The sequence below is a fragment of the Urtica dioica genome, chromosome 1, assembly GCF_054948205.1.
Source record: "Urtica dioica subsp. dioica isolate 48M chromosome 1, U.dioica_male_clone48M_v1_H2, whole genome shotgun sequence".
Classification (NCBI taxonomy): Eukaryota; Viridiplantae; Streptophyta; class Magnoliopsida; order Rosales; family Urticaceae; genus Urtica; species Urtica dioica.
This window is the reverse complement of record NC_142756.1, coordinates 22,522,278-22,541,343: the sequence shown is the minus strand read 5'-3', so window position 1 is coordinate 22,541,343 and position 19,066 is coordinate 22,522,278. Positions and strand designations below refer to the sequence as shown.

Below are 19,066 nucleotides of genomic sequence, written 5' to 3'. Positions count from 1 at the left end.
TTATTATGTGAATGTTAGGAGTTGTACTCCTTTAAAAACAATTATGTCTACTGATTTTAGGAGATGTACTCCTTCTTTAGAAACAATTTCCAGGATAGACATTTTAAGAGTTGTAATCCTTCTTTTGAAACTATTATGGCTACTGATTTTTGTGAATGTATCATGGAGTATTTACTCTTTCTTTTAAAACTAGTTCGGCTATGATTCTATGAAGTTTTTATATGTTATATTTTGGTCATACTAGCACATACCAAGTACACAGCATTCACCACAATTACAATATCAATAAACAGATTTCTAACAACCATGTCTTTCTCATCACATTTTCATTCACAATCACAACAAGTTCAACAGCCACAAATACAGTCATAGACATCACAACCGTTACATTGTTACTTCAGCAACAACATGCATAATACAACTATGATAACAAATAGAAACAACTTAATTTTTTTTAATTCACTAGCTATCAGAAAACCGCATATCAACTGCGTCGATCCCATCACCACCAACTTCATTATTTTCTTCATTTTTTTCGTCTCAGCAACCACATCCTCCTCAAACATATTGATCTTATTAAGCAACCCGGGAATTATTTGCACGGATCTCTTACACATAGGAGGGTCGATCCATTCCAAAAAGCCACAACATTTGGAAATGTTTTTCTGAAACAATATCACAATTTCCAATGAACCCAAACCTTCATACATTAAAAAAATTCTAAAATAGAAACTAACCTTGTATTCTGGACAGCCAAAAAATCTTCTACCCGGGTTATCGGGGGTCCAGGACGTTCGTTCGACACCGCTCAAGCCGCAAGTGCACGTCGGCGTCCCTCGACCGGACTCTCGTCTTCGCTCGTCGTGACCAGGATTTGTGAATCTGGATTTCTTCCGATTCGACGTTGAGGAGCTCTCACTCGCCATGGGTAAACACGAGTTAGGTCTGTGAGATGGGTTTCGAGAATAAGAAATTGAATCGATTCAATCATTCACATAAACCCAAACAACATTAAATACAAGAAAAAACTTTTTATAATATATTATTGAATATTATTCTTGTATAAGGGCATTTGCATAATTTCACCCAATTTCGACCACACCTGGCGTGTACGTGCAACTCTAACAGACTTTTAGACGGCATTGTTGACAGAAGGATTGAACTCGTTAAAAAACAAAGTTTAAACATGAAAAAAATCGTTTTCAGACTACGTACACCAACTTGAAAAACGTGGCAAACTCCAGGGGGCAAGAGTGTCATTTATTCTAATAAAAACTTTCATACGCTGAAATGAACAGCGAAATTATTGCTCGCGTTCTCTAGTGAGTAGGCAACAATAGCATATGAAATGGCCAGTGAGCTTTGTCATCGCTACGCTCTCTCCCCACAACTTACGGTCTCTTGTCAGATCATGCTCTCGCCGAACCTCTCTCGTCGCCGCCGGAAAAAATCTCCACGCCGCCCTGACCACCACCGGCGCTCTCGCCTCCCCTGACGCCTTCCTCCGCAACGCACTCCTCCACTTCTACGCCGCCTCCAAAATCCCTTCCCACGCCCGCAAACTGTTCGACCAAATTCCGACCTCGCACAAAGACGCCGCCGATTGGACCGCGCTAATGCTCTGCCTCGATCCCGGAGATAGCCTTCGTCTTTTCGCCGAGATGAGGAGCAGCCGCGTGGAGGTCGATGACGTGGCGTTGGTCTCCGCTCTGAACGCGAGCTCTCGGCTCCGTGACGCCGCGGCCGGAGCGGCGATTCACGCGGCGGCGGAGAAAGAGGGATTCGGATCCGGCGTTAGAGTCTGCAACGCTGTGATGGACGTGTACGTCAAGTGTGGGAGGTTGAGCTCGGCGGTTAGGGTTTTTGGTTTAATGGCGACGAAGAGCGTTGTTTCGTGGACTGTGATTTTGGACGGAACGGTTGGGTTGGAAGGCGTTCGGAAGGGGAGAGCTGTGTTCGACGCTATGCCGGAGAGGAACGAGGTCGCATGGACTGTCATGGTCGCCGGTTATATCGCCGCCGGGTCGACCGTTGAAGCCCTAAATCTCCTCCGCGAGATGATCTTCGACCGTGGATTGAGCCCTAACCGAGTCACACTCTGCTCGATTCTCTCCGCCGCTTCGCTCTCCGGCGATCTCGCCGCCGGGAAGTGGATCCACGCCTACTCTCTCAAGAACGGCGAGACGGACGTCATGGTCGAGACTGCTCTGGTCGACATGTACGCCAAGTGCGGGAGAATCGAGTCCGCGATCAGAGTCTTCGACGGGATGCCGATGAAGAACGTGGTGACGTGGAATGCGATGATTGGCGGGCTTGCGGTGCACGGGCGAGGCGAGGCCGCGGAGGATCTTTTCCGGCGGATGACGACGGAAGGAGTCAAATCGGACGAGCTAACTTTCACTTCTCTGTTGAGCGCGTGCAGCCACTCGGGCCTGGTGGATTCGGGCATTGCCCACTTCCGGGGTCTGGTGGGCCCCATGGTGGAGCACTACGCATGCGTGGTGGATCTTCTCGGGCGGGCCGGTCGGGTCAAGGAGGCTGCCCACTTTGCGACCCAGATGCGGGTCCTGCCGAACGAGGTCGTCCTCGGATCCCTCCTCGCCTCGTGTGGGGTCCACGGCGATGATCTTGACCTCGGGGAGAGAGTCGTCCGCGAGATGACCCGGGTCAACCCGGGGAACGCCGACTGCCATGTGTCGATCTCCAACATGTATGCACGATTAGGGAAGGCCGACCGAGCCAACGCGTTCCGCCGGGGCGTGAGAAAAGTACCCGGGACGAGCTCGGTGCGAGTCGACGGAGAAGTTCAACATTTCTTTGCCGGAGAGTTTGTGCGCCAAGGGTGATAAGTTAAGAGGACGAATGGACTTGACAAAGTATATATGAACTATTGTTTCATTATTCATTGATTTTGAAATGGATCTTGTGATAGTTTATTTGATGTGAAATCACAAGAAGTCCACACAGATATTAAATCCAACCAATTCTTTAGTAATCAATCTTAAAATCAGCACGTAAGAGGTCATGTTAAGTATAGAAATACTTGATGCCAGGAAAGGTATGTAAAGCAACTCAATAATACGATATATTGATCATTCTTGTTTATAGATGAATTATAAATGAGCTGCCATTGTCCTTGTGTGGTCTAGTATTTTAGGAAATATTTGTTAGTTTGCTTGCTCCATGTCGTATCTCTGAATGGCATGACAAGCAACGGTAACAGGGTATTTTAGGGAATATCTGTTAGTTAGCATCAATGGGCTGGTGAGAAGCACTGATGTCGTTTATCCTTAGACGACATCTTGAGATAATGAGATGCCATTTGATGGTATATTAACACCCCCTTTGCTTGGAGTTGTCCCTATGCAGTTACTCCAAGCTCGTTCTTCAATTTGTCGAAGAAGCTCTGTGAAAGAGGCTTTGTTAGAGTATCCGCTATCCGATCTTACCTTACAAGATGCTGGACTTGGAGAGTCTTCACGAGGCCTTTCCTCGCACGTTTTAGAGGTCCAAGTCCATATGGTTAATCCGAGCATTTTGGATACGATTTGCTGAGAAGAAAACGGTGCCGAGATTGTTGCACCAGATAATGGGGTTTTGAGTCTTCTCGACTTGAACTCGTGTGATAATAATTTAAACCATAAAACATCTATTGCTGTTGTTTTGATAGTTATTGTCATCATTGTTGTAGCCGTGGGAGCTGTTGAATCTGTTGTAGCATGTTTTTAACTAAATAGCCATGTATTCCACAAATCTAACACTGTACACTTCTCTTGGGATTGAACTCTCATCTTCCTCTGTTGTTGCCTAGACCCCATCTGCTCAAGGTGAAGTTGTCGTTGGCATTCTCTAAGCGGTTAGGTTTACACTTTACAGAGAAGTGTCTTTGAGCTAAGGGTGGATTCATCTCTAGTCTGGCCTCAAAACTGAAGAGCAGAGCTCCGACGTCATTGGTGGTGAAAGTCTCCGATCTTGTGGTGATATAGAGACCACCACCGAGTCATACTCGCTGCCCAAGCTTGCCAGAATGTGTTGGACCTGATCTTCTTCCGTGAGTTTGTGATATGCAAAGGCTAAGAAATCCATACATGATTTCATTGGTGTTAGATAATCACACCTTTTTCCACGGTTTTACCGGAAAATGCCTGTTCAATTGCTTTCAAGACTTCGTAGGAGGTATTAAGGCCAACAGTGATGACCAGAACAACCTTGCTAATTGAGCAAGGAGCCAAGAGACTAGTGGTCTTGGCGATCCCAGCAGAGATCAGAAGCTGGATTTGGAAGGTTGTCAAGTCTTTTAGGTGTTTGGTGTTTAATTTGTTCAAAATACCGGTGAGAACATGTCCCTTGTAATTGTAGTGACTTGTTATCTCTAAAGTAATTAATTGGATTCTGAGAGACGTACAATAAGAGCTTGATTTCTAGAGTTGATTATTGATCGTAATGGGATGGCTATTTATGTGCTTCGTAGGCCAGGGTTCATAGTTAAAAACTTGGTTTTCATCGAGACGTGACTATGCCATTTCTGGAACTAGCTCTAATATTATATAAAAATACTTAATATCAGGAAAGGTATGTAAAGCAATTCAATAGTATTCTTTATTGATCATTCCCTTTAATAAACATATAGGTAAAGGATGAATGATTTTTTTTTTTTTTTTTTTTTTTGGTTTTGTAAATGAGCTGCCATTGTTTTTGTGTGGTCTAAAATTTTTCCTTGCTCAAGTGTATAACACGCAATAATAATCTGATATTTTAGGGATACTAGTTAATTCGGCCATGCGGGGAACGGCCAATTTTTATTTTTTATTTTTGGCTAAAAATAAATAAATATTTATACTTTAAATTATATCAATTTTTTGTGATTTGCAGGATTAAAATTCTAAATTTAATGTCTTACTTTAAGATGTATTTTTTTTTCAAAAATGGGAAAAAAAAAATGGAAAGTAACTATTAAACTATAAAGCCTAAGCAATTAAAAGTATGCTTAATAAAATTTCCTAAAAAATTTCTCGAGCAACAAGTTTAACGTGTATTAAAATTATATACGAAACATACCAAACATAATTTTTATAGTTCTTAGGGTTACTATTTTTTCTTCTTCTTCTGGTATTTGCTAAGCAATATTAAAATATAAGAGAAAATAAGTATATACTCAAATTCATATAATTAATCTAAAACCTTTTGTGGGTTTTTTTTTTGGCATTTTTAATGCCACGCCACCCGTGTATTTTATGGAGTTTATATATATATATATATATATATATATATATATATATATATATATATATATATATATATTATTTATAAAGACACGATACACAACACAACAAAATAATTTACGACATAACGTTATATCATCGAAATTAGTTTAATCAACCCGGGTTCCACTATTGAATTAAATACATACAAAATATGGTCTATGTATAATATTATATATATATATATATATATATATATATGTTACTGTGCAACATATATACAAAATTCCAACAGTATATACATATATATACACACACATATGTGACACCAGAGAGAGGAAATGAGTCCCACATATATATTAGACGAAAATGAAAAAAATCATTAAAAGAGAAAACGTGGGACCCACATGTAAGAGGTAAAAGAGAGGAGAAAAGAAATATGGGTCATGTGTATTTTTGTGTGGAATCAATATGTTGTCATGTCTACGTAAGAGAGAGAAGAAAAACGACACGTTGCTCTCAAAATGCAAAAAAAAAAAAAAAAAAAAAAACCTTTACGAAATGTTTTTTGAAATTGTGATTCTTTACGCGTAAGAGGTAAGCGAGAGGAGAAATAAAGGTGGAACATGTATCATTTTTTGTGGAATTAATATGATGTCATGTCAACATAAGTGATAAGAAAACGACAAGTTACTCTCAAAATGCCAAAGAAAAACCTACGAAACGTTTCTTGAAATTGTGGTTCCCTCTTTACGCTTATGAGGTAAAAGAGAGGAGAAAAAAAAGATGGGTCATGTATCATTTTTTGTGGAATTAATATGCAGTCATGTCAACGTAAGAGAGGGAATAAAAACAACACGTAACTCTTAAAATGCCAAAAAAAATCTAAACTGTTATGAAAATGCCCAATTTGAATTCAATTTTCACTCCGCGCAAGATAGCTTCATGTGCAAGTAATCTCTTTGACCTAGCTTTGTTTGTGAATTTGAGCAAGAAAAGAAAATGAGACACAATATTTTACCTTAGTTCGGTCTAGAGACCTACATCCAGTATTCAAAGTCATTCAACTATCAAAGACGAAAACTCTCAATCTCTCATCCGATACAATTCTCTCAAAACACTCTTCTTGCCCTAGGTTCTAATCCTAGAACTTTCTCTCTCAAGAATTTCAGTGTTTTTCCCAAAAGTAGAGTACAGATGATTACAACAACATTAGAAACCCAAAATCTATCCTAGACATATACCCGCCTAAGAAGCTTGCCAGCTAAGTGGTCCCGTCTGCCTCCTATTTGTGCTTCAGACGCTTCAGATGCTTGCCACGTATAGAAGAGGATGCGATGGCTTAACTAACTAACAAATCTCTACCTAAGTCGAGAATCTTCTTCTCATCACTTAATTGATTTACTTTGTCCTTTGGCCCTAAGACCTCTCTACCTTGTTACTTTTAACATGAACCAAATCCAAGCAGTGACTGAACTTACTGCATGGTACGGTTTTGTCAACATATATGCAGGTTATATTCAGTAGAAATCTTGTCAATCTTCACTGTGCCTTCACTCACCATATCATTTACAAAATGCAACCTAACATCAATATGTTTTGACCGCTCGTGGAAGACTTAGTGCTTTGCGAGGTGTAGAGCACTTTGACTGTCACTCGTAATCTGCACTTGATTCTGTTTGAATCCTAGCTCAGAAACAAGACCCTTTAGCCAGATGGCTTCTTTAACAGCCTCAGTGTTTGCGATGTACTCTGCCTTAGTAGTTGACAAGGTAACTACAGGCTGAAGATTTGACTTCTAACTCACAACTCCACCACAAGTTGTGAATATGTATCCAGTCAGAGATCTTCTTAAGTCTATTCTCCCAACATATTCAGCATCCACATAACCTTTTACCTGCACAGTGTTAGTCTCACAAGGACCATAGACAATGCCATCATCTAAAGATCCTTTAACATATCTAAAAATCCATTTCACGGCATTCCAGTGTTCTTTTCCAGGATTTGACATAAAAGGACTAACAAGACTAATAACATATGCGAGATGAGGCCTAGAACATATCATAGTGTACATCAAACTCCCTACAGCACTAGCATATGGTATTGTAGACATCTCAGTTACATCATTCTCACTGATAGGGCATTGAGACATAGAGAGTTTAAAATGCTGAGGTATATGAGTAAATACTGGTTTGACATTAATCATGTCAAACATATCAAGTACTTTGATCAGGTAGTGTTTTTGATGAAGCTTCAAACTTCTTCTGTTTCTGAATCTCGCTATCTCCATGCCTAGTATCTTCTTTGCATGACCTAAGTCCTTCATCAGAAACTCACTCTTCAACCATGATTTCAACCTGCCTATCTCAGAAGCATCTTGACACACAATTAGCATATCATTAACATAGAGTAGTAAATATATCATAAGTGAATTTCTAAGACATTTGAAATATACACACCAATCATATTTGCTTCTATGAAAACCATGCTTAATCATGAAAGATTCAAACATGAAATACCAAAGTCTAGGGGATTGCTTTAAGCCATATAGAGAATTGTGAAGCAAGCAAACCTTAGACTGGTTTTCACCTACCACAAAGTCCTCTGGTTGCTCCATGTAGATAGTCTCATCAAGGTCTCCATAGAGGAAGGCTATTTTGACATCCATTTGTTCAAGTTCCTAATTGAAGTGAGCAACAAGAGCAAGCATAGCTCTTATTAATATGTGTTTTACTTCAGGTGAATATATTTCATTGTAATCTATTCCCTCTTGTTGTGAAAAACCCTTTGCAACTAATCTTGCCTTGAACCTTGGTTGTTCTACTCCTTCAATCCCTTCCTTTAGCTTGAAGATCCATCTTGATCCTACTATCTTCTTGTTTGGAGGTCTGTCAACAATTGACCAGGTTTTGTTGTCCTTAAATGACTTCAACTCTTCCAACATGGTCTCTCTCCATTGCTTCTAAAGTTGGTGCTTGCTGGCTTGCTTATAGGTATAAGGCTCTTCTTGAAGTGTCTCTGAACCAGCCATAAAGACATAGGTTGGGAGATCATAGCCAAATCTATGTGTGGGCTTGGAGACTCATCTTTGCCTGTCTCTTGTCAAGTTGTAGTCTCTGACATCATTATCTGCATCTTCATTTTGATCTTGATGTTGCTCATTCTAATCTAGTTCATGTGCAGCTTCATGGTGCTGATCTTGTGCCTAATTCATTTCTCTGTTGGCTTGTATTGTCTCTGGTTGAAGCTCCACCTCCACTTGGCTCCATCTTGTGTTTGATCTTCTAAAGGTGATAGATCATCTTCAGTTTGTGCTCTTCCTTGAAAGTCTTCTTCGTTGAACCTAACAACTCTGTTGATGAGGCACTTCTTCTGTCCAGGCTCTAGACACCACAATCTCTAGCCTTTAACACCTTCTGGGTAGCCAATGAAGATACATTTCAAAGCGTGTGGATCAAGTTTTCCTTGTTTGATGTGAGCATATGTTGTGCACCCAAAGACCCTTAGCTTAGAGTAGTCAGTGTTGTGGCTTGACCACATTTGCTTAGTGTCTTTAGGTTGATAGCGGTGGAGGGACAATGGTTGATTAGATAGCAAGTAGTGCGAACTGCCTCATCCTATAATGAATGGGTAGCTTGGCATGGAGTAACATACACCTCGCTCTTTCCATCTTCAGCAATTCCATTTTGCTGAGGTGTGTGAACAACTGTGTGATGCCTTTGGATGCCAGCTTGTTTGCACATTTCATTGAAAACTTCATAGCAGTATTCTAACCCATTGTCTGTCCTCAACTTCTTGATCTTCTTGCCAGTTTGATTTTCAGCTAGTGACTTCTAGTTTCTGAAGGTCTCATAGGCATCACTCTTGTGCTTGATCAAGTAGAACCAAGCTCTTTTAGAGTAATCATCTATGATGGACATGTAGTAACGATTGCAACCATGGGATGAGACTCTAGCTGCCCCCCAAAGATCAGAGAGCACATAATCCAAAACTGCATTTGTTTTGAGTGATGTGTTGAACCGATTTCTCGTCTCAACAATCTACACTGGATTATTTCGATTTATCTAGTATATTTATTTATATAAATAGAGGGTCTCAGAATCCGTTTATGAAGACTGAACTAGAATCCGAAAGAAAATAATAAACGATATAAATAGGGCGAAAGGATGTTCTTTTTTTATTGATAATCGAATAAAGCTCTCTCAGAATAAGAAAAATCCGAATGAAAATGAACATAAAATAAGCTTCAGAAGACAATATCGCAATCTCTCTCCAAAAATCCGTCCCTCTGAACGAGGATGGAATGAGCTTTTATAGCCACTTTGCTGACTTTCCTTCGTCTTCAGATCGATGCACGTGTACATGCAGAACTGGTCTTCGATCCTTTATTCTTGCGCACATCTCCACTCTTCTAGGCGATTTGACCGTTTCTTTGATGACTTCGAACTTCAAATTCCTTGGCGGGACCGTCTAGGAACGTCTATGGGCCCGGGTCGAGTCTGATTTCTATTCGAAATAACGTCTTGGACCATTCTGGGTTTATTAGGCCGAACTGGGCTATGGGCCGATCTGACGATTATCTTTCCTTTTGGGCCGAACTCGTTGTGGGCCTGGTCGATCTAGTTCGCTAGATAGAGGGGAGAGATATTTACTCCCACAATCAGTCCCCCAGTATCTTCTATATTATATAAAATAATATAGAATATACTCTGTCGAACCGAGATTTTTTCGGAGTTTGGTTGAAATTTGACGAAATATTCGGGTATTTCTACCTTTTGGTTACTTTTGAGCAGGCGCCATAGACACGTGTCGCTACGTCCGTGCCTTGATAACTCAAAAGATTTTTTAAACCATAGCGATCTTCTCGGGATTCTCAACCGTCGATTTGACGCTTAAATAAAGCTGTGACCCTTCGATTCTTCTCATTAATATCAATTCATTCACATCCCATAGGTAAAAAATCGCAACTTTCTCTTCTTCTTCTTCTTTTTCTTCTTTTGTGTTTCTTGAATTTCTTTGTATTCGCCCTTTTTGCCTGTGAAAATTTTCGAGATTTCCTTCTGTTATATTAGTGGGTGTCGGGCCTTCTAGGTTTGGTCGATTCCAGGTTCTTGCTTTTCCTTCTTTGGAACCGGCCCTTGTGAAGATAAATGTCGGCACCCGACAGGAAGAGCGATGATCCCAATCGCGAGTTGTCGTCGCCGTCGTTGTTGACGAAGCGCGACCTTGGCAACATGGGGAAGCGATACAACTTTCCCGACGGACTCCGGGTGAAGGTAGGAGGCAAGTCCGCTGATCGAGTCATCCCTGGATATGCTTGTGCATACCAGGTATTTTTCGAGGAGTGCGGACTTCGTTTTCCAATCCTTCGGCTGCTCATCGAATTCTGTGACCGTTTGGGACTTCAGTTCGCCCAAATGTGTCCGAATTTTGTTCGCCAGGTGATGGCTCTGTTGCTATTGTCTAAAGAGGCTGGGGTCTCTTTAGACGTTAATGACCTCGGTCGTCTGTTGGTCGAGAAGCGCAACTCAAAGCACCATCCGGTGTGCTTCTATTTGGCGAACCGACCTCGCCAGGGTATAGTTACTGACGTCCCTGGCAAGGACAAGAACTAGGGTTCGAAATACTTTTATTTCGAAATCTGCGAGAAGACGGTCGAGGTGGTGAAGGATTGTTTTTCCGTTCCATGGAAGACGGACTGTGGTAATGGGGGGGATTTTCGGGCGATCTGCGAGCTATCTGTCACATGCCTGGGGCGAACTGACATTTTGTTGTCTTCGTCTTTGCAGAGAAGATCGTTGTGTTTCCGTCGGACACGTTCAATCTAAAAGTTCAGAAGCTGCGCGCTTGCGAAGTCTCCTGGAAGTCTTTCTCCGAAGCTCGGTTTGTAGCAGCCGATCTTTGGCCCGCTGTTTCCTCAGGTTAGTCTTTATTTCCGAACTTTACCCTGTTTCGCAGTTTTTAGTTTTATTACTTAATTTATTTTTCCTTAGGCGATTCTTCAGACGAACTCTCCTCCTCGTCCGAGATGAATAACGAGGACGTAGACTGGCGCGCCAAGAAGAAGGCTCTTAGGGCGGCCAGTGATGCCGGGACCACATCCGGATCGGCCGAGGAGGCCAGCCTGTCTGCTCCGACAGTGCCGGCTCCTATATCCAGCTTCCAGGAGCCTTCAATGGTGGTTCCCCCGGCCACGCTGCTCATCGAGCTCGACGGCGAGCCCGAGGTCGCCAAATCTGTTGAGACCCCTTCTTCGGGGGTCATCAAAGCTACGTCCGCCAAGGTTACGAAGGCCTCGACGGCCGCGGTCAAGTCCACGCCGACTCCGTCCTCTCAGGCCAAGAGGAAGGAGGTAGAGGGCGTTCAACAGAACGACCCGAAAAAGGGGCGATCTGACGATCACGGGAAGGCCGTGAAGGGTTCCGATCAGCCGCAGCGGTCTCCGCCGGGCTCCTGCAAGCTGGCGTTCAACTAGAACCTCGACAAGCCGGTCTGTGACGACCCGGCGGCGGCGGCGTGTCTCATGCGCCAGTTCAACTTCCCTGAATACCGGCTCCCGATGGTCTCCAGAATGCACGGGTCGAGCTACTACCGCTCTGTCAGCGCGGCGGGCTCTCGGGTAAGTTTCGAATTACTACATATATATATTTTTTCGTTTTAAGGCTAACTCTTTTCCTTTGCAGTTCATGGCCGAGCTGAACAAGGGCTTTCTTGGTTACGAGGTGATGTACGACCGCCTCTCCCTCGCGAACCAAGATCTGCGAACTAAGCTAAAGGCTTCCGAGGACAAGCTCACGAAGTGCCAAGGTTCCCTTGGCCAGATGGACCACCTCATTGCCGAGGCGGAGACATACGCCCGTCGTGTGAAGGATCTTGAAGATCGCCTTCAAGATTCCGAGAGGACGCGGGTCGATCTGAAGAGAGAGCTCGATTTGGCCAAGGCCTCCCATCGCAACCTTGGGTCCGACCTGGACCGGGTGAAGGCCGAGCTGGCGAAGGAGAAGGCGGGAAATCATTCCTTGTACCGCGCTTACCGTTCGGCTAAGGACGATGGTATTCGCTCGGGCAGGAAGGTTGCCGGGGCGAAGTACAAGGGGGCGCTGGCGGCCTACCGCCAGTTCGTCACGGTCGGGAAGAAGAGGACGACCATCCTGCGGAACCTCGACCAAGCCAAGGCGGCATCGTCGATCTTCCAGGAGGTCGTCAACAAGGAGATCGCTGACGCTCCTGCTGAATTGCAGGAGGCCAAGGATGAACTGGCGAAGATTCAAACCGAGCTCGACAACGTTCCTTTGCCTTCTCTTGCCGGGGCCGAAGATCTCGATTCACCCCTTACGACGATCGCTCTCCTCCTGATGCGCCTGCGCCCGGGCCCTCCGAGGTCGCAGATCAGTTCGGCTCGATGCTCGACAGCTCGGAGGCCGTACTTACGTCGATCGACGAGGCCGGGGAGAATTCAAAGGAAGCTGAGCTCGCCAAGGACAAGTCGGCCTAGATTCACCTCGCCTCCCGCATTTTCTTTTCAAGTTTCAAAATAATTAGTTTGTTTTGGGCCCCTGCGTGGGCGTATTCATTTTGGGCCTGACATTTGGGCAAGTTTGTCGAACTTATTTCTCTTCGTTATTATTTTATCTCTTGTCATTTGTTTCGAACATATTTCGCGATTTTGTTAAATGTTATTGATGTTCGTTTAATACTTTGCTTGTTTTTACTCTAATAACGGCCTTGATAGACAATACGTAGTTATCCTTTGTCGATATCTTAGAGTTCGTGTGTTTGAACGAACGCACTGATTTACTATAGCGTTTAATTGTCGACAAATTATTTGCATGATGTGTGTCGGCCATCGTCAGTCGAACCCCTTAGTCGTGTCGGGATTATGTATACGGCGTGCCACCAGGTTATGCCTTGTACACAATATGTTTTTCCGAACCGAAACTCTAAGCCTTTCTTTGCTATTGAGTTAGGTTCATAGTGGTTTATCGTACACTACGCGTGAACGAAGCCTTGGGCGTGTCCATTTGCGGGTGTAGGTCGAATCCGCCGCGCCTGGCAAATTGATCTGAATCGAACTTGTTCGTTTCAAGTTGTTCTTGTTTATGTTAGGTGAGGGCTGAACCTTGTTTCAAGGCTGCCTACGTACCCATGTTTGGGATCAAGCCGTTACGTAGTTCGATTGTTGTGACATTACTTTCTAACAGTAATATTTCTTTAGGTTCATGATATTCCAATATCTGAGTACTGGGATACCGTCGAGCGTTTCAAGCTTGTAGACGCCCGTTCGTGGGATTTCTGAGACTCGGTATGGTCCTTCCCAGTTTGCTCCCAATTTTCCTGCATTTTCTTCGGCCCTGTTTTGATACACCTTCCTCAATACGAGATCTCCAGTATGAAATTCTCAGAAGTTGACTCCTTTATTATAGTATCGGGCGATTGATCGTTGGTATAAACTCATGCGCGTTAGGGCTCGATTTCTTCTTTCGTCCGTCAAATCGAGGGAGTCGCATAGCATTTTATTGTTAGTTTCCTCGTGATCGTTCGCGTACATGGTGCGAATTGTTTGGATTTCGTGTTCAATGGGCAGTATTGCTTCGACACCGTAGACCAGGGAGTATGGGGTTTCCCCAGTAGGCCTTCGCGGACTCGAGCGGTAGGCCCAAAGTACTCCGGGGAGTTCATCAGGCCATCGTCCTTTCTTGGCTAGTAGTTTCTTTTTCAGGTTACTAACGATTGTTTTGTTGGTAGCCTCAGCGTGTCCGTTCCCTTGCGGGTATCGAGGCGTCGAGAATCGTAAAGTGATTCCTTCCGCTGCGCAGAATCGTCGGAATTCTTTTGATATGAATTGTGCGCCGTTATCAGTGATTATTTCTTGCGGCGCTCCATGTCGACAAATTATGTTTTTCCAAATAAATTTTTTTACATCCACGTCCCTTATCGAGACGAATGCTTCGGCTTCCACCCATTTGGAAAAATAGTCTGTTGTTATAAGGAGGAATTTCAGTCTTCCAGGTGCTTTGGCTAGGGGGCCGACGATATCCATGGACCATTTTAGAAATGGGTACGGAGCGGATATGAAGGATAGTTCTTCGGCTGGTTGTTTGATATTTGGGGCATGCTTTTGGCATTGGTCGCATTTCCGTGAATGTTGTTCGCAGTCGGCGACCATGGTTGGCCAAAAGTACCCTTGATTTTTTATTTTAACGGCTAGGGCTCTTCCGGCCGCGTGGTTCCCGTATTCTCCTTCGTGTATTACGGAAAGGATGCGTTTGGATTCTTCTTTTCCTATACACCGCAGATATACTCCGGAGAAACTTCTTTTGAAAAGCACTCCGTCTATTATGGAGAATCTTGCGCTTTGGCTGATTAGTTTTTGGCGCAATTGTTTATCTGTTGGGGTGTGGCCTTCGGAGATATATCTGATTATATCCCTTCTCCAGTCCCCCTCTTCTATTATTACCATTATGCTCGCGCTTTTGGTAGTGATGGAAGATTGTTTTATTGCTTCAACCGGTATGATTCGGCTTATTGCGGGATTTGATGTTGAAGCCAAGGCGGCGAGGGCGTCAGCTGTGGTATTTTCTCCCCTAGGAATTCGGGTCAATTCAAATTTTTCAAATTGTTTTGCCATTTCTTTTACTAGTTGTGCGTACGCCTCCATGCGCTCGTCTCTTGTTTCGAATTCTCCGCTGATTTGATTTACGACGAGCTGCGAGTCGCAAAAAGCGGATATGGATTTTGCTCCCACAGCTTTTGCCAGGCGTAATCCCGCGATTAGTGCCTCGTACTCGGCTTCGTTGTTTGAGGCGGTGAAATCCAGGCGGAAGGATTGTTCGATCACTTCTCCATGTGGCGACGCCAAATGTATTCCAATCCCGGCCCCTTGTTTTGTGGATGAACCGTCGGTTTTTAGGGTCCAGCATACGCTGTTCGCTGTGGTTTTGCTTTCGTTTGCGGGGAGCTCGATGAGGAAGTCGGCTAGAACTTGTGATTACGCGCATGTTCTAATGCGATATTCGATGTCGTATTCGCTTAGCTCGACGGCCCACTTGGTTAATCTTCCCGATTGATTGGGGCTATGTAGGAATGATCGCAAAGGTTGAGTGGTCATTACGACTATCGAGTGAGATTGGGAATATGGTCGTAGCTTTCGGGCCGCGGTGACGACGGCCAGGGCTAATTTTTCCATTGCCGGATACCTTGTTTCTGCATCAACGAGTGATCTACTTATATAAAACACAGGTTTTTGGTCTCCTCGTTCTTCTCTGACGAGTACTCCGCTGACTGTGGTGTGCGACACGGCGATATACAAGTAGAGTGGTTCTCCTACTTCTGGTTTGGCTAAGATTGGAGGTTCGGCTAGGTATTGTTTCAGCTGTTCGAACGCTTCCTCGCATTTTTCTGTCCATTCGAACTTCTTGTTTCCTCTCAGGAGCTTATAAAAAGGCAGACATTTATCGGTCGATCGAGAGATGAATCGGCTCAGGGCTGCCACGTGTCCCGTTAATCTCTGGATTTCTCTTTTGTTCCTGGGGGAAGGTAAGTTTCGGAGTGCTTGTATTTGGTCTGGGTTGGCTTCAATTCCCCTCTGGGTTACCACGTACCCGAGGAATTTTCCGGAAGAAACCCCGAAGGTACATTTAGACGGGGTTAGCTTCATTTGGTAATTGTTTAGGACTTTGAAACACTCCTCTAAATGTGAGACGTGGTCCGTCTCTCATAGTGATTTTACTAACATGTCGTCGATGTAAACTTCCATCATTGTTCCTATCTTGTCGGCGAACATTTTATTCACTAGGCGTTGATATGTGGCTCCAGCGTTTTTCAGCCCGAAGGGCATCACCTTATAGCAATAGATACCTTTGTCGGTTGTGAAAGCGGTTTTTTCCTGGTCATTGGGATGCATCAGGATTTGGTTGTATCCTGAAAATGCATCCATGAATGACAGGACTTTATGACCAGCGGTGGCTTCTACCAAGCACTCTATGTGTGGTAGAGGAAAGCTGTCTTTAGGATAGGCTTTATTAAGATCGGTATAATCGACGCATACGTGCCATTTACCGTTCTTTTTCTTGACGACGGCGGTATTGGCGAGCCAATCGGGGTATTTTACTTCACGTATTAAACCAGATTTTAAGAGGCGATCTACTTCTTCGTTGACCACTTTAGCCCTCTCTGGACCGAGCTTCCTACGTTTTTGTTTTACGGGTTTGTAACTGGGATCGACGTTGAGTTGGTGCGTGGCGATTTCGAGGTCTATGCCCGGCATATCCTCTGTCGTCCATGCAAACGTCTTTTTGTTCCTCTTCGGGAACATTATCAGTTCTCGGCGTATACTCCCTTTCAACGTGGCCCCGATGCCTACACATCTTTCGGGGTCAGTCCCGTCTATCTGAACCTGCGTTATTGACTCTGTATTAGGTTCATCTATCTCTCCTGAACTTTTCTTCGGAGGCGAATGGATGGTTTCATCCCCGACGGCAATTAATTGCTATTGGCCTTCGTCGGTTTCTTTGCTAGTTGGGTCCTCCGAATTGCTTTCTTTTGGCTGGTGCTTTTCGATGATCCTTTTGCGGTTATTCATATAACAAATTCGGGATGCCTCTTGGCTCCCTCTGATTTCTTGTATCCCGTTGGGAGTCGGAAATCGCACGCACAGGTGGTAAGTTGATGGCACCGCCCTAATCCCATGTATCCAAGGTCTCCCTAGGATAGCATTGAACGGGGACGGGCAGTCGAGAACGGTAAATTCGACCATCCGGTTTACGTCTCCAGCCCGTACAGGGAGTTCAATGACTCCTAGAGAAGGTGTCACTTCTCCATTGAATCTTGATAGCTGGTTGGGTTTGTGCTCGATTTCGGCCTCCTCGATGTTCATTCTATCCAAAGTGGTTTTGAATATAACATCTACGGAGCTTCCTCCGTCGACCAAGATTCTGGCTACTACGCAGTTACCCACTTCGAGTTCGATAATTAAAGCGTCGTCGTGGGGCCCGTATAGCCTTTTGGTATCGTTTTCGCTAAATGAGATCGTGGCATCTTCTTCCTCTTGGCACCCAGGTGACCTCGGCGCACCTTTAAGTCGACGCTGGTGTGCCTTAATCGAATTTACGCTATCCCTGCAAAATTTTGAACCTCCCTTGATGTAGTCGATCCGGGGTTTTGCTTGGGAGACGTCGTTGTCATCCTCCTTTGCTCTTCCTCTTTTTGGGGAGGGATTTCCTTGGGTTCTGTTGTTGTTAAATTCTTTCTTCTGGGGTGGTGGTCCCAGGTCGACGTTCTTTAACTCTCCATTTTTATACTTCTCAATAAGTACCTTTCGGGCTACGACGCAGTCCAGAGTGTCGTGCCCGTAGTTTTTGTGGAAGTCGCAGTATTTTTTCTTGTCACGTGGCCATTTCGGGGTGCTTCCTTCGGGAACTCCTTCATCGTTTACGTTAAAGGCGTGCTCTGGGATACTCGGAGGCTTCCTCCATTCATTGTTTCGGTAAGGTCTCATCCCGGGTGTCATAGAGGGGATTTTCCATGGGTTATGCTTCTTCGATAGGAGGGCCATTTCTTCCTCAGCTTTGGCGTAGTTCGAAGCGCGGTGAATTGCATCTTCGATGGTGGGTGGTCTGTTTACTGTCATTTCTTCTCGGAATCTGGACTTGTGCCACAGTCCATTTTAGAGGGCGTTCAGAGCCGATTCTCTTTCTACAGAAGGGATTTTTGACATGACAGTTTTGAACCTTGTCATGAAGCTTTTCAGGGTTTCATCTCTGGCTTGTTGAGTGTTCCATAGATCTGCCATGGTTGCCTCATCTTCTACTAACATTGAATAGTGCTTGATGAACGCGGCCGACAGCTGCTGAAAAGAGCTTATCGACCCTTCCTCTAGACGGGAAAACCAATCTAGGGCACTTCCTGACAGATTTTCGGCGAATAACTGGCAAAACCCTGCTTCTCGCTCGTTATCTCGCAGACATGCTCGCCCCATCGCGATGCGAAAGGCTGTTACGTAGGTTTTCGGGTTGGAAGTATCGGAGTACTTGGGGAGCCTAACTTTCCCGGTGTCCCCAATCCTGACCTGGGTGATGCACGGAGCAAAAGGAGTTCGACCGGTGTCTGCCACCAACCGGTCGATCTCAGGGGCCGAACTCGTGGCATAGTGCATTCGGGAATCGACAGCCCGGAACTTCTCCTCCACCAACTGGCGGAAGGCATTGAACGCGGGGTGATCGTCCCTCGGGGTTCCTTCGGCGAACTGCTCTCCCCTAGTTCGGATTTCTTCTCTCTGAGGGTTTCCTTCATTCGGGCGAGCTATCGGCTCGAAATGATTCGGTTCCTCAGGAACTCCTCCCTCGCGGGGGAGGTTGATGACTTGGGGAACATACCCAGGAGGAGGGCCTCCTGGAGGTGGGGGTGGTAGGTCACCTTGAGTCGGTCGAGCTCGCCAAACACTGGCTTCGACCTGCCCATCAAACTGACCCATTTCGACCGTATTGCTAGGGCCCGCCGTGTCGGGCGACATGTGGATCCCAGAGAAGCTTAACCGCCTCCCGGGCGGGACGAACCTTCGTCCGTTTACGGTAGGCGGATCGGTCGAACTCAGCAGGATAGCTCGCTCAGCGTCGAGCTGCTCTTGAAGCGAAGATTGTGCAGCTGTCAAGCTATCGAGCTGGGATCGGGTTGATCTCTGGAATTCGGCGGTAGTTTCAACGAGATTTAGCAGAAGAGCCCGTGTCTCTGGATCAGCTCCAGAGATCGGGATTTCGTGCTCGCTGTTAGAAGACATTCTTTAAGATCCGGTCTGTGTTCTTCGGCGTTAGGTTTTTGATAAGCTTCCCACAGACGGCGCCAAATTGTTGAACCGATTTCTCGTCTAA

General features: G+C 44.8%; 2 protein-coding genes across 2 annotated transcripts; one reads left to right on the top strand and one right to left on the bottom strand.

Moving 5' to 3' along the window:
* The first annotated feature begins 1,301 nt into the window (after positions 1-1,301).
* LOC149407796 (Pentatricopeptide repeat (PPR) superfamily protein) lies at positions 1,302-3,104 on the top strand. The gene has a single exon (XM_089615456.1). The coding sequence runs from the start codon at positions 1,344-1,346 to the stop codon at positions 2,844-2,846; it is 1,503 nt and encodes a 500-aa protein (XP_089471582.1). The 5' UTR covers positions 1,302-1,343; the 3' UTR covers positions 2,847-3,104.
* A 13,585-nt stretch (positions 3,105-16,689) lies between these two features.
* On the bottom strand, positions 16,690-17,829 carry LOC149407795 (uncharacterized). Its single transcript, XM_089622119.1, has one exon. It carries the CDS (start codon positions 17,827-17,829, stop codon positions 16,690-16,692), a length of 1,140 nt encoding a protein of 379 aa, XP_089478245.1.
* Between the last annotated feature and the right edge of the window lie 1,237 nt (positions 17,830-19,066).